The following is a 14791-nucleotide window of genomic DNA, read 5'->3' on the forward strand; positions in this document are numbered from 1 at the left end:
TTTGTAGTGTACCAGTCATTTATTTTGTAGAGTATTCCTTGAGTTGGATTTATTGCTAGTATTATTTACTTTATGAAAATTAATTATACTTATTTGGGCTCTTTTTCTCTCTATATATATTATATAATTCAATTTCTATTTGCTATCCTGTAAGACTCTCTGGAAGCAATAATAGCATACATAAAAAGAGGCCCCACAGAGGATCGTTTGAGCTCAGGAGTTCGAGACCAGCCTGATCAAGAGTGAGACCCCGTCTCTACTAAAAAAATAGAAAGAAATTAGCTGGACAACTTAAAATATATAGAAAAAATTAGCCCGGCATGGTGGCGCATGCCTGTAGTCCCAGCATTTGGGAGGCTGAGGCAGGAGGATCACTGAGCCCAGGAGTTTGAGGTTGCTGTGAGCCAGGATGACGTCACAGCACTCTAGCCTGGGCAACAGAGTGAGACTGTGTCTCAAAACAAAAAAAAAGAGGCCCCATAAAAAAAAAATTTAAGAGACCTTCATTTCCAATTGTGACTGATGAATGTAAAACTATCCTACATTTGCATAATACTGTACAAATTTTACATACTGTCAACCGAAAAGAAACCAAACTCTGTAAAATAATTTTAAAGAGATTTATTCTGAGCCAAATTTGAGGACCATGACCCGGAGCCACGCCCAAGAGGCCTTGAGCAAGTGGACTCGCTGTGGCTGGGTTCCAGTTTGGTTTTATACATTTCAGGGAGACAGGGGTTACAGGTAAAGTCATAAATCAATACGTGGGAATCATACTTCAGTTGGGCCCGAAAAGGTGGGCCATCTTGAAGGGGGCGGGGGAGCTTACAGGTGTCTTACATACCCTTAGGCCTGTTAATGGGTTACAAAGGATGTCCCCTAAGAAGGGAGGGGGACATGATGAGGCACGTCTGACCTCCCTCCTCCTGGCAGGCAATTTAGTTTTAGGATATTCCTTTGGCCACGAGAGTCCATTCAGTCAGCTGGTGGGGGGGGGGGTGAGCCTAAAATTTTATTTTAGTTCACAATACTCAGTGGAACCTCTCAAAAGCTGCACGTGAGGGGTCAGGTATTACTATAGTGACCACCTGTCCTGGTTGACACCTATTCCAGCATAATTAATGGCTCCCATTTATTCTCAAGTATCTTGATATAATGATGAACCATATGGTTATTACTTTACAGATAAGGAAAGAGTTCCTGAGGTTAAATGACTTGCCCACTATTACTCCTTAGTAGGTAGTACACCCAGGACTCAAAGCCAGAACTTGTGTGGGTATCACTGATACTACCTCAGGGTACCCAGAAACAGAACTGGACACAAAGTGAGTGAAGCTTTCAATCTTTCCTGATCCTTGAAGCTTAGGATCCCCACAACTCAAACCCCTTCCCTCTATTCTATTGTGTTAATCATGATTGTAAAAGAGGATTTCCTTGGCTCTTCAGAGTAGGATTGCCTTCTACTCTCTGCCCACCATGAGTCTAGTTTCACATCCAGTTCTTAGACTGTTCCCTGGGTCTCAACCCTGCTTTCCGGACCCCTTGGCCTTTAAGAGCCTAGCTTTCTGAGATGACCCACTGTGTGTGCCACTGTGCATTCTTTATTAGTCCTAGCCTTCACCCTGTATACCCTTGAGTATCTGCCACAGTGCATCTTGTAGACTATTGAGATAGAAAGTTTTCCAATCTTCATAAGGAGATGTGAGGGATTTTTATTAACAAGTTGTATCTGAGACACAATACACATCATAAAATGTTATGGATATCAAAAAATTTAAAAGTGCACATGGAAAAGACAAAAAGAAAACTATAAACCAAAATGACAACTGTTGGGTGTATTAATGTGGTAGGATTAGGGGGATTTTTTTTGTGTCTAATATTTTTGTAATACTATTATAATAAACACATATTTTAAGCACTGAGTGTACAAATGTCATCTTTTACTTCATAGGAACAAAGATTACTTTAAATTTTAAACCTTATCTGAGAGCCTTCTACCTATAAATTATCTTAAATGTTTCTATGAGACTATATTCTTTATCAGAGCAGCATAGCAGCATACAATTACTTAAATATAGGAACCTCAGCAAAGCACAAGGTATCTGTCTGCACTAGTGTTTCAAAATTATCCTTAAGGGGATAAAATTGATAGTTTGTCAGTTATCTTTTTTATTCAAAAGAAGCATGTACTTCTTCAAAAGCATAAACGCTGTACAAAAATATGATTTTAAAAAGCTGAAACTCTTTAATGTGTTTCTTTTTTTCTTTTTTAATAGCCCCCAACAATGGTAGTCAAGACATGTCAGCCTGGTTCAATCTATTTGCAGACTTGGATCCTCTTTCAAACCCAGATGCTATTGGACACTCAGATGATGAACTTCTTAATGCTTGACTCAAGTTACAATGTCACTTCAGTGGCCTTGAGACATCAATTTTGCAACATATTGCCTTTGTGGAAAGGAGTTTATATTGTAACCCACACACAAAAGCATGGTGTTTGTGAATATATCACCTGTCAGTCAACTTTAGCATTAGACACATTTGAATGTGTCTAATGTAAGGACCACATTTGAATAGATTAAGTACATCTTTAATATCTTGGATTTACAGCTGTTGATGCTATGTGGAAAATATTAGAAACTACTGAGTCTGTGGTATTTACATTCCAAAATTTATGTCAAAATAACAGGAATAATTCTGTCAATCAGGAGTTGGACTATTTCTTTGGAAAGCCTATTTTTATGTTTAAGTTGCCTTGCTGGCTGTGAGAATTCTGTATGTGGATAAAAGACAGCATGTAAATTGGGTTGTGGTTTGAGGTTGCTTTTTAAATCAAACAGTGGTGGGGGGTTTTCTGTTGTGGAAAATAGCATTAGACTCATACCAGCTTTGTGTTTGATTAGAAAATTATAATAAGTTTTGAGAACTCAATTTGCTTTAGTGAAATCACAGAGAAACTTGGTACTTGTTTTTCTCCATTTGGAGGCTAAAATATAATGTCAACCTTTCATTCATCCAGAATCATGGACACCCCCCCAAATTCCATTACTAAATTTTCATGGGGGAAGTAGCAGGATGATTAATTTGCTAAGCCCATCCTCTGTAGAAACAGAAAAATCCATCTTCCCATCTCATAAACCACAGAATGCCTAGAAATATTCAAGTCATTGTGTCAGTGTCCTCAGGCCTGGTTCTTCACACACTGCTAAGGTAACATGTAGTATTCATACTGTTCCTGAAAACAAGGGGAAAACATTCCCTAAGCAACTGGCAATAGTATTCCTGATATTACCTATGAGGGAGACAAATTCTAAACACCTTACCTTTATACATATTTGCATACTTACCTCATATTTTGTGATGCGATTTAACCCAGAATACTTTCTGGCAGAGATACCGAAAGCTCTACGTGATCAGTGAGTGTTTTACTTTCCACTTCTGTGGGTGACATCATCTAAGGCTCTATTTGATTACTAAGCAAAAGCTCTTATCCTTAGAAGGTTTAGAACCTAAATATTGGGAGGGAAGACTATTTAATGGAAGTTAGTGTAAGTTGATGAAAACATAGCTACTGTACACAGTCATCAATCACTCAATGTTCTGTCCTGTTTTCTTGCTCACCCTTTAGTTTTGAGGCAGTTTTCCAAGTGTTTTATTGTTGTCATCCAGTCCATTACATTTCCGTAAGAAAACATTTTAACTAAGTTGTTCACAGTAGTTTTCACGTGCTCTTAGTTCTAAACAGGCTTATTTGGAAGAGATTTGCTTGTAATGTCCAAGTCATTGTATGTAGAAAACGTTGTGAAGGAATGAACCCAGAGTAGGTAAAATGCAACCCACCTCTCATCCACACCAGTCTGGCTCTCCAGAAAACCATTACAATGGCTAAGTACTTCATAGGCTGGAAAGACCTTACCTGAGGGTCAGAAACATGGACTCAGGAAAAGGTTATGAAGTTTTTCCTTAAAATCTTTTCACAATATTATTCATATTTCTTTATTTGATTTCAATGAACTGTTATTTATCTTCAGAAGTATTTTTAAAAATAATTTTACTTGTGGTGGAATATATAACTGGTGTCAACGATTTAAGAAGCATTTTGTAACTCTTCCTTTGTATTCAGTGAAATTTTCCAGAAGACAATACTACCATTGTTTTGCCAAGATTCAATCACCAAGATTATGATTCTGAACCACAATCTAAAATCTATACCCATGGTGGCTCTGGTACTCTCGACTTTTGAGTACCTCAAAAAATGCTAACTTTATGTCTTGAGTTTGTGCCATTTTTCTTTGCAATGGCTGCCTAATGCAATACTTCCAAGGTATTTCTGTTTCTCCCTCACATGCATGCAAAGCAGTCCTTGTTTTCTAAGCATCTAAACAAAGATGCTTCAATGAGCAGAACCAGAACCCTGAATCCCAGACTATAAACGTGAAGGGATAATATCCTCAATTTTCCAAGAGCAAAGGTTCTCCCCAAATTGAGACAAACAAGGGATTTTTATTATTCAGTTCTTAGTTTCTGTGACAGTTCCTCTTTCAACAGAGTATATACTAGTAGTTTCCCATTAACCCAGAAGCAATATTAACTGCCTTAACAAGTCTAGTTATAATTTCAACAAGTCTAACAACTCTATTTTTGAAGAGCACATAACCATTATTAAAATAAAGGTAACCATTCATATTTTCTCAACATTAGTTATCTGAGGGTCAATCACTAAAATTTTTATAGTCAGAGAAATTTTGCTCTATTAAACCAACATTGCTAAGATGTAAAACCAACCACACATTCAATAAGGGTGAAAGCACAGGGTAAGCACAGGACAGAAAGGTACCCTGTTGCTCTTTGTCTCAATCTAGACCATCTATTAAATAAGAAATAAATTCATTATTCTTAACCAAGGGTAGATCAGAACAACTCTTTTGAAATAGCTATGTTTTACGTTAAATAGGGAGAAACACTTTTACTTTATTTTATACTGAGTAAGAATGCATTTAAGCTTAAAAAAGCTCCAGAGGAACTAAAATTTGCCTACTATTTCTACAGCCACTTTACAGGAGAGTCAGAAATACCAGGGCATAATAAGATTGGATCTGTGTAACTTTGTATTTTTTGAAATCTTTCATTAATTGTAGAAAATAGCTCTCATATGATTAGAAACAAAATGTTATTTCCACAAAATAGGTTTTAGTATTTGCACATTTAAAAAAACTGTATTTCAACTATGGATATTTCATATAACTATCCTTATAAACCATTTAGAAACGTAGAGGTCTTACAGCGTTAGAACAAAGGAAGTTTAAATGTACTCTATTTTTCTGAGCCTCTTTTAATAAAGATTTCTAGATGGCATAAAACAAAAAAGTTTGTTTCCTGAAGTGTTCAATGCTAATCCAATTATTGTTCCTTATTCAAAAACTTGGGTTTTATCTCAAGACCACAGTAGTAGGAAAATAGAATGAATTGATAAGGATACCGCAGAATGAAAATAAAACTAGGGCAATTAATACCTTCGTGAGACTGATTCTTTCTAATTTACTTCATACAGAAGGGGACTGTGTAAGATATGGGAAATAATGTCTGTTCTTTGTATAAATACTTTCAGTAACAAATACAAACTATCAAATATCATAATTCTGAGCCTAGAAATAACCAATGAAATATAAGCCATAGTACTTAACCTGATTTGAAGGCAGGAATAAAACAAAGAGAGCCAAAATTGATCCAGTTATCTCTATCTTCCCTGGTGTTGTCAGGGCCCTGCGCTTCTCTACCCTGAACATTGAAGCAGCCTCAGAATCTTGGGATATAGAAATTAGGAAGGAAATACAAACTTTAAAATATTAACTAATTCAGTAGTACTGCAAGTAATGCATTTCATACAACAGTAAGGTGTTTAGATATGGCAAAGAAAATCTATGGAATAGGATAGGAAGAAAAATCATTGTCTAGGATGGGTCACATCCAGAAGCCAAACATAAAATACCTTCTTCCATCTTTTATGTACCATTTAAAAGAAGACTACAGAGTTCAGTCAAAAACTGTCTTTGGCATTTAAAGTCAAGACATGATTCCTCATTCAATGGACTAAACAAACCATTCATTTGCCAAGGGGTAAATGCAAAAAGGAGATAAAGATCTAATTGGTGTTAATAGGCAAGATCTTGTAATGTATGTTTTTACATTTGTGTTGTACATTTTTAAACTTCCTGTTTTATTGCTTCCTCAACATCCCCACAAACAGACTGTGAGCACCCAGCCCAGGCAATCATGCGCACCAGTGTGATACCAGTGGCCCCTGCCAGAAGTTCCCTTCCCATCCTCCACTGACCGTGACCAGTAACATTCAAATGCACCAGTGAAATACCCTCACACCTTTCTTGTGTACCTTCACCCTGCACCAAGGCACTCGCCCATGGGTCTTAGTGCTTTCCACCTCCTCCCATGTGACCCCCCTCTCTCCACACTCAGTAACTAAATAGGACTTGTGAGTATAAGCTTTTTTGTAGTGCCTTCTAGCACACCATTTGAATTTTGATCCAGGTAATTTCATTTTATTGTCTTCTCTCTGTAATGGACATATCAAGTTATCAAGATTTAAAGGCCACCTTTGTAAGTCTCCCTCAAAAAGGTTAAGGCCAGGCATCGTGGATCATACCTATAATCCTAGCATTTTGGGAGGCCGAGGTGGGAGGACTGCTTGAGCTCAGGAGTTTGAGACCAGCCTGAGCAAGAGTGAGACCCTGTCTCTACAAAAAATACAAAAATTAGCTGTGTAGGCGTCATGGTGTGTACGTGTAGCCCCAGCTACTCAGGAGGCTGAGGCAGGAGGGATCGCTTGAGCCCAGGAGTGTGAAGTTGCAGTGAGCTGTGATGACACCACTGCACTCTAGCCTGAGCAGCAAGGCCGGGGTTCCCCCAGCCTCCCATAAAAGTCAGGTTAATAAAATATTTACCAAAAATTTGACTGAAGATGCTGCCTCTCTAAAAGATGCACTCTCCAAATTAAAGAAAATACTTATATTTCTGCAGCTATAGCAACATTAAAAACCAGAGCTTGAAAATCTGTGTCACTAATTTCCTTGGTCAGGAACTGTCTAACTAGCTTCCTTTCTTTTGGCCCTCTAAACCAAGCTACCAGCAGTTATAGCAAAGAAGAGGACCACAAAGGAGAACAAACAAGACAATGGCCCAATGACACATAATCTTCAATGATAACAACACCTGATTGATTGATTGATTGATTTTTGGGAGGCAGGGTCTCACTGTCTTGCCTAGGCTAGAGTACAGTGGTGTCATCATAGCTCATGGCAAATTCAAACTCCTGGGTTCAAGTGATCCTCCTGCCTCAGCCTCCTGAGTAGCTGGGACTACAGGCACACACTGTGACACCTGCCTCGCTAATTTTTCTATTTTTAATAGAGACAGGGTCTCACTTTTGCTCAGGTTGGTCTTGAACTCCTGAGCTCAAGCAAGCCTCCTACCTCGGCCTCCCAGAGTGCTGAGATTACAGGTGTAAGCCACTGTGCCCTCCCTTCACGTTGATTACAGCCCTCAGTAAGAAATACTTTTTACATTACAACCTAGGTGTAGATTGGATTTATCTAACAAAAATTTTATACACAAAAAATACTCTCCTTATGTATAAACATACTTGTGTTTTCTATTTTGCTACATTTTCTAAAACGTTGGTTGGACCCATTTAATTCAAGACCCACAGAGTTTGAAAAACACTGAACAAAAGAGATACAAAGGCTCTTGGTATTACCATACTATGTTCTACCACAGGTTTTTAAAAGACACTTTAAAAGCACAATCTTAGCAGGGAAAAAAACCAACATTTGATATACATTAGCAGGTAACTGCTATGAAGAGGATACTACAAGTACTGTATGTCACATATTTGCTGCTCTGACCCTCTTTAAAGGTAGAAGGAAACCGATGAAAGGGAGAAAACTATGTGCCAATTTTAGAGATTCTCTTTACATTTGATGTAATGTTAAATTATAATGTAAATATATAAAGTTAACCCAAACTCTGATTAACTTTTTCCTTCAGAAATAATTTTTAAAAAACTTTAACACAGCAATCACTTAAAATGTGTCCCTGCTTTCTAAGAGATTACACTGCAGCCTCTGACCAACTCTGTTGTGTGGACAGACTAAACCCCTCTGCCTAAACAACCGGCTTGCATATATAAACCACTGTCACAAAGGAAGAAAATGGCTGACTTAGCAAAAACAAAAGGAAAAAATCCAACTTTTACGTACTTTAGAATGAAATTAAGAGACTACCCCAGCTAAATCATGTCTAACTGTAAAATACTGAATTACTAATACACACTTTTCTTTCAGTGTGCTGCTTATATTTTAATGTTTGCTTAACTCTGTGCTAAGCACAAAGATCAGGTACTTTCAGTTCTACAGCAAGTAGGGAGTAGCAAGGAACCTGCTGCTGAACACAAACACATTTTTCTATCAATTTGTGAAAAAGAATACACCATTTATAGGTTGTTCCAGGCTAGAAATGTCTGACCAGAAACATAATATGGATTTGAGCCATATTCATAAAAATTCACAGAAAAAATTCTCAAGAACAGACTTTATTTTAAACATAAAAGTTCTATTTTCTTGTGAGGCAGCAACAAGTGTTCAGGTACAGGGAGTACATAAGTACATAGTAACAATATCTATCACCATTAGAAATACTGTTTTTTGGGAGAATTGTTAGAAAGACAAATTTTTTAAAAATTGTGTTTTAAAAAGATTTATACAACTTCAACAGAGATGAACGATGAAGAGTTTTAAAAAACCAAATTATATTCTTCAACAGGATTTTATAAACAAAATATTGTTTAGGGCTGCTCTGCTTATCATTAATTTTGGCAGAGTAAAACTTAAAGTACAGAGATAAGTGTTCTTAGCTTTATTTTGTAAATGCAGCACTTCCTCTCCTCCGGTTTTGAAAAATCAAAATTCCAAGCCTTAAGGAATGAATCTTAAGTTTAGAATAGTAGATTTAGTAGTGGCGATTTTTCTTTTATTTTCCTTAACAAAAGAAAATCTTGACAATCCAGTCCTAATCTCAGACATAAAGAAGGTTATAAATTCTGTCATTTTTTATATACCTTTTTCCAGTGAAAGCCAACCATTAAAATGGCGGGAGGAGGCTTTCATGTTGTCAGATATTCCACAGTTAATAAGAGCACCTTCTAATAGACTGATTTGGACCGTGGTTGTTAAGTATAAGAAACATTTTAAACAAATTGAATAATCTAGTTCAAAAATAATTTTGGCATCCATGCTCACCATATTTAACCAAAGAGGAAAAACTAATATTTTAACAAACATAATTGTTCACAAAAGTCATGACAAATAAGACTTAGTCATGATCAGAAACAGTAAATTTACATGTTTTATCATCACAAGGAAGAAACTGTTCAAGGATAAAAAAAAAAAACACAAAGATCGACAAAGTGAATAACCACAGAATAGCTACTTCTGGTGGAAGATACATGCCACCCATTTCTTTGTTTCTTACTGTGATGGAAGTAAATTTATTTAAGACTTAAAAAATTAAATTATATTCCCATTGAAGCTATTCTATTTACCTTCTGAATAGTTTTCTACAGAATTATAGAGTGTAATTTTAGAAAACAATATTATGCATTCTATCGAGTGTCACATTTCACTGGAAAGCTGGAGACCCATTTAAGAAAATCAACTGCCTTATTTAACTAAAGATTAAATAAAACAGCTGAATTGATGTATGGTTAATTTTTTTTTAAAGACTGTGATAAAGCTTATATGCTTAAAAAGTAGCCCTTTGGCACTGGCAGAGTTGTTTTGTACCTTGTATTTTTCCCCCCCAAATCTCAGGCCTTTTTCTCCCAAACCCAAGGTATGTATATGTATGTCTGGTAGCCATACAATTCATTTGCCTACAGATTCACATTGCCTTATGACTAATATTAAACTAGAAGTTCTAGTTATAAGACTGTAAATAATAAATCCGAAACTTGTTCTTCCGTTCTGATTTTTAAATTACTTTAAGCATATATGAAACTCTACAGAAAGATCTGAATTAGACAAATGTACACAACAGAGTAAAAGTGAAAACTTGTTTACGAAGTGGCATTCTAGTTGGAAAATACCCTTGTGACTAGTGGGGAGGGAGACGAAGAGGAAGAGGAACAGAAGTGTAAGGCAAAGAAAAGAACACAGATTTAATTGGATTCAAGTAATAAAAACTGAGGGTTTTTTTTTTTAAAGTTTTTAACTACCTCTTCCCCCATTTATAGCAACTCACCTGATTTCAGTTTTAGTTTTTCTTCTACAGTCAGATAGGGTGAATACTCACAAGGTGAAATGGTAAAGTCAAAATGCATAACAAAGAAGGCAAAGAATCAACGTTCTCAATCAGAAAATTTAGACACCAAATAACTGAGCTTTTATTGACTTAGAAGCCATAATGTATTAGCTCCGAGTATAAATTAGTTTTGGATGGAATAAGTACCAAAATTCATCTATCTTACCAACTAAAACCTGACAGATTTATTCAAATGTTTGAATTTATCTGATTTACCTAAGTATATCCCCATTTAAAAAGTAACAAAGTTTATCTTAAATTATTTAGATGTTTTAAAGGTAAATGAGTATAGGAAGTCTTTTCAGAAGATTTATTGCTACCCCTAGGTTTTCCTTGATGGAATATGTCTGGACAAACTGACATATTAACCTTCTAAACTGTGTCCCTTTTATATGGATTTAAAAACTTTTTTCTGCCTATAACATTTATAGGAACAGTAAATTATTGCATCATAAGGTAGTATACGAAGACATGAAAAGGATACTTTTTCATCAACACTGTTTGCTGAAACTCATTTTTAAAAAGTGCTGCTCCTTAATTGCACTACCATATACCCAGAAATGAAATACTATCGTTATGTGACATTGGCAGTGATTTCTATGTATTAGGATGAGCCCTAATCTAGAAGTTTTCAAAGGTACCTGTCACTTATGCTCCAAAGCTCTTCTTGTCTCTTTTCCCTACTGGAATGTTGGAGGGGAAAGCAGCAAAATCTGTAGGCAACAAATCTCAGTGCCAACCACCATAAAGAAAATGTCAGTCGCAAGATTCTGTGGCCACGGATCGCTATTCAATGGATTACACTCCTGGCAAACTACTAACCCCAACCAAATCCACAAGACAACAACATCACAAAAGTAAAGGAGGAAATCTGTGCACAGCCATTTTAGGATCTCTTGGGGCTATGATACAGTGAGATTAAAGGTAGAATGACACCTGTGGTGAAGGAGGGAAATTGTGTGATATGTATTTCACAGAAAATCAAAGGGACTCCTTACTCTTAGCTAGCAGTCAACACTGGGTAGTTTCCTTTTGGCTCACTGACTTAAAACAAGTTCCAATATGGGTGAAAACATATTAAAGCACTTGTCTTCAGACTATAATTTTCTGACCATATGGTGAAATGCGTACAGGAGTAGTGAAGAAAAAACAGTTTTACAAATATTTCACCCAAAGCACAAACTTGACATCAAAAAACATAAATCACATAATGTACGAATATTGCTTTTTATCTCTTTTTATATATATACTTGGTTCAATGCATTTACCTATCAATCCTTGTTTGGGAGAATAACATAGTCATGAGATTAAGATTGCTGGGAAAATGTCAACAATCCCTTTGGTCCCAAAGCTGAAAATAGCCAAGAAAAGCACACATCTAGAAACAAAACAGAGGCCACCAAAGAATCTTTTGAACATCCTGTTTGTTATGTTTCAGAAAATGTAACATTGGTATTATAAAATAGTCATTTCCATATAAAAGATGGTTCTTGCAGCATCATTCATGTCTCCCTTTGGGAATTATGTTTGCAAGAATCAGGTTTTATGTGTTGTTTTTTTTTTTAAATAAGTCTAATTTGAAAGCAAAAAACAATGTGATACCGTCCTTCCAAAGTAAAGAATGAGACCTTTCTTGTTTCAATCAGTGCTTTAAGAAAAAGCAGGCTAAGCACTGAGGGTTGGCCTTCATGAGTGGGGCAGAGCTGTCAGAGGGGCTGTTCTTCCAGAAGCCTCACTGTCACATGTCACTGGAAAGCTGGAGCACATCACAGCTAACTGGGAGCACATGATGCCATAATAGTCAAATGATTCGATGAGGTTCTCAATTTTCCAGAATAATGGCCACGTAGTACTGGGACCTACCCTTCAGCTTCCTCGATTGCTTCTGGTGGTGGCAGTAGAGAAGGTGATGGCATGACTGTACTTGTTCCTCGAGAGACTCGGTCTTGCTCTGTGTTTGTAGACAGGGAGGCCACAGCAATAGGCTGCAGTAGAGTGGTTGTCATGCCAGTGGTGACTGTCAGGCTATGGCCAGAGCCCTTGAGGGTAAGATCTGGGGTGGGAAGGAGTGGCTTGAGGATGCTGACGAGGCAGAAAGCAGAGCCGCTTTTTGGAATAAAATTCACCTTGTTTTTGTCAGGACAGTAAAAGGCTGGGATTTCGTGAAGTTGTTTTGGCCTAGACATAGAACAGACAACTCAATACTTTTAAGTCACTGAACACGAGGAAAAAAGCTATTTTTTAAACAAATAGATAACTTGTAGATACATAAAAGCGATATAAAACTCAAGCTATGTCTGTCAAAAGCTTCAAATGCCAAGGGCCAAAGTGCTATTAGACATACGATTGAAATATATATCTTAGAAGGCCAGAAGGACCCCATTCATCATTGATGCTTTCAGCTCCCTGGAAAGCCCTGTTATCATGCAAGGGGCTCAGGCTGATGACCACTGCATTTCAATGAAGACCTAAGACAGCCAATGCAATAACCAATTTCCTAGAGCAAAAGAAAATCTAGATGTTTAAAGACAAAAATGTGTTCCACTACCATGATTTATCCAAGGTCTGTACTATTCTGAAGAGAGATGGCAAGGAAATTAAAGATATACAATGTCCATCTTTTGTAAGTTCTACTACTGCATGACTAAACTTTAGTAGGCATGGGTTTTCTCTTCAAGTGCTCTTAAAAATCTCTTTGATTGAAACAATTGTTTGAATTAAGTGTGGTTTTCTGAGCAACATAATGTAAATGTAACATCAAAATAAAAACTCCTTTGCTTTTTGAGTTTTTTATTGAAGCCAAATTCTTCTGTTTCCAGGTCCTCCTGAAAATTAATCCAAATTATTGAAAAGGATACTGGTGTTAATGGTAGTCCATGAAAACTAAAAATATTTAAAAATTATTAAAATGACATGGGAATGACACAAAATTAGAACAAAATTAAGGTGGGAGAACCTAAATAAATCAAGACAGGTTGATTCTCATCTCTCCCAATGATGATTCAGTCCAATAAAAATCTAAGTGTGCTGAGTATGCATGAGGTTCTGAGGACACAAAGATGCAACAATCAATAAGGAAGAGATAGACTAAATCTATAGTTCTTAGGAGGAGGGGGAGGTGCAGGAGACAGAACTGTATTTCAACATAATTAGTTTCCTTTATAATCTTTCTTGTTTTATGCATTCAAAACATTATTCAGAAGAGGGATCCATAAGTTTTACCAGACTGCCAAAGTTGTCCACAGCATAGAAGAGGTTAAGAACTCTGCAAGACAGATTGGTAGATACAGTAACAAAGGTGTGTAAAAAGTTTAGAGGTAGCACAAAGGGGTGGATAACCTGTAGCCAGGAGGAAAAGGGAGAGTTTGGCAGGAAGCAACATCTGAGCTAGGTTTTCAAGAATGAGTGAACAACAGACCTGGGAGTGGGCACCAAAAAGATGTGTGTTCCAAGTAGACAATGATTAAGTGGGCAGAATTTACTGATTAATAGTGAACAATACTCATGGGTAGCTTTGACAAACATAACAATTTAAGAACAAGAATCATTTAAATTATGTTTTTACTTGTGCACTATTCTTTCTTGAATATAATGAAAACTTAATAGGTTCAGTACTTTTAAATGCCACAAGTATATTTGGATGTATTACTGATAACAACAACACACATTGCTCTATTTTTAACCATCTGAGAGTATGGTTTTAAATTCCTTAAAAAAGACAGGAGATTGAGGTTATATTTCTATAGTTAAATGATGCTTGAATTTTCCTTTGAAGATAGAATTACTGGAGATTAACTTTCATTCTTATAGAATAAAAAATTTCTTATAGAAAAAAAGGCTAATTAATTTGAACACTCCCAACCAAATGAGGCCTAGGTTTTTAATTAACTAATTTATTTGAGGTTATCTTGTTAAAAATGACTTAAGAGACATGTGGCTGCTAACAGATTTCTAGGATGAAACTTCACATCTCTGAAATACAAAGAAATTTCTTGACTTTGATAAAGCTCTTGTTCTGGAACTGTTTTTTGTTTGTTTTGTTTTTTTCTTAATGACAAGAATTTAAAACCCATTTAACTTCCTTGTTGCTTTCATGAAAACAGACTTATGACATACCTCACACAAAATAATGTAAACAGTAATAACTTGTCTAACTGATCAGATCAAAAGCTGCAAGTACTAACATTACTTCAAAGCATTCTTTCAACTTAAGAACCATACAAAGAAGAAAAATCTCAGAACTGGTTTTAAACTTTTACTTTTCCTTAAGCAGTTATTCCAAAACGATTGCGCCTTAAAATAGATTTAACTAAAAAATACCTCTATATTGCAAAGCAGCCATAGGAATCTAAGGTCAAGGAGTTCATTAGCTGGGATCAGGAGAGCAAATTTAACTTCATTAAAAAGGTTAATTAAGCAC

The 14791-nt window shown here is 36.2% G+C and overlaps 2 protein-coding genes across 3 annotated transcripts in view; one reads left to right on the top strand and one right to left on the bottom strand.

The window, feature by feature from the left end:
• The window catches only part of ICA1L (islet cell autoantigen 1 like), a 55841-nt gene extending 50484 nt beyond the window's left edge, over positions 1 to 5357 (top strand). For both annotated transcript variants that reach the window (XM_045559702.1, XM_045559703.1), the window contains one exon: positions 2277 to 5357. In XM_045559702.1, coding sequence (XP_045415658.1) covers positions 2277 to 2392 — 116 coding nt within the window. In that variant the 3' untranslated portion in view covers positions 2393 to 5357. The remainder of the gene's footprint in view (positions 1 to 2276) is intronic.
• Positions 5358 to 11241: 5884 nt separating this feature from the next.
• The window catches only part of FAM117B (family with sequence similarity 117 member B), a 94724-nt gene continuing 91174 nt past the window's right edge, over positions 11242 to 14791 (bottom strand). Inside the window, exon 8 of the mRNA XM_045559704.1 lies at positions 11242 to 12549. Within this exon, the coding sequence (XP_045415660.1) occupies positions 12231 to 12549 (319 nt within the window). The 3' untranslated portion in view covers positions 11242 to 12230. The remainder of the gene's footprint in view (positions 12550 to 14791) is intronic.

Source organism: Lemur catta, chromosome 8 (genome assembly GCF_020740605.2).
Source record: "Lemur catta isolate mLemCat1 chromosome 8, mLemCat1.pri, whole genome shotgun sequence".
Classification (NCBI taxonomy): Eukaryota; Metazoa; Chordata; class Mammalia; order Primates; family Lemuridae; genus Lemur; species Lemur catta.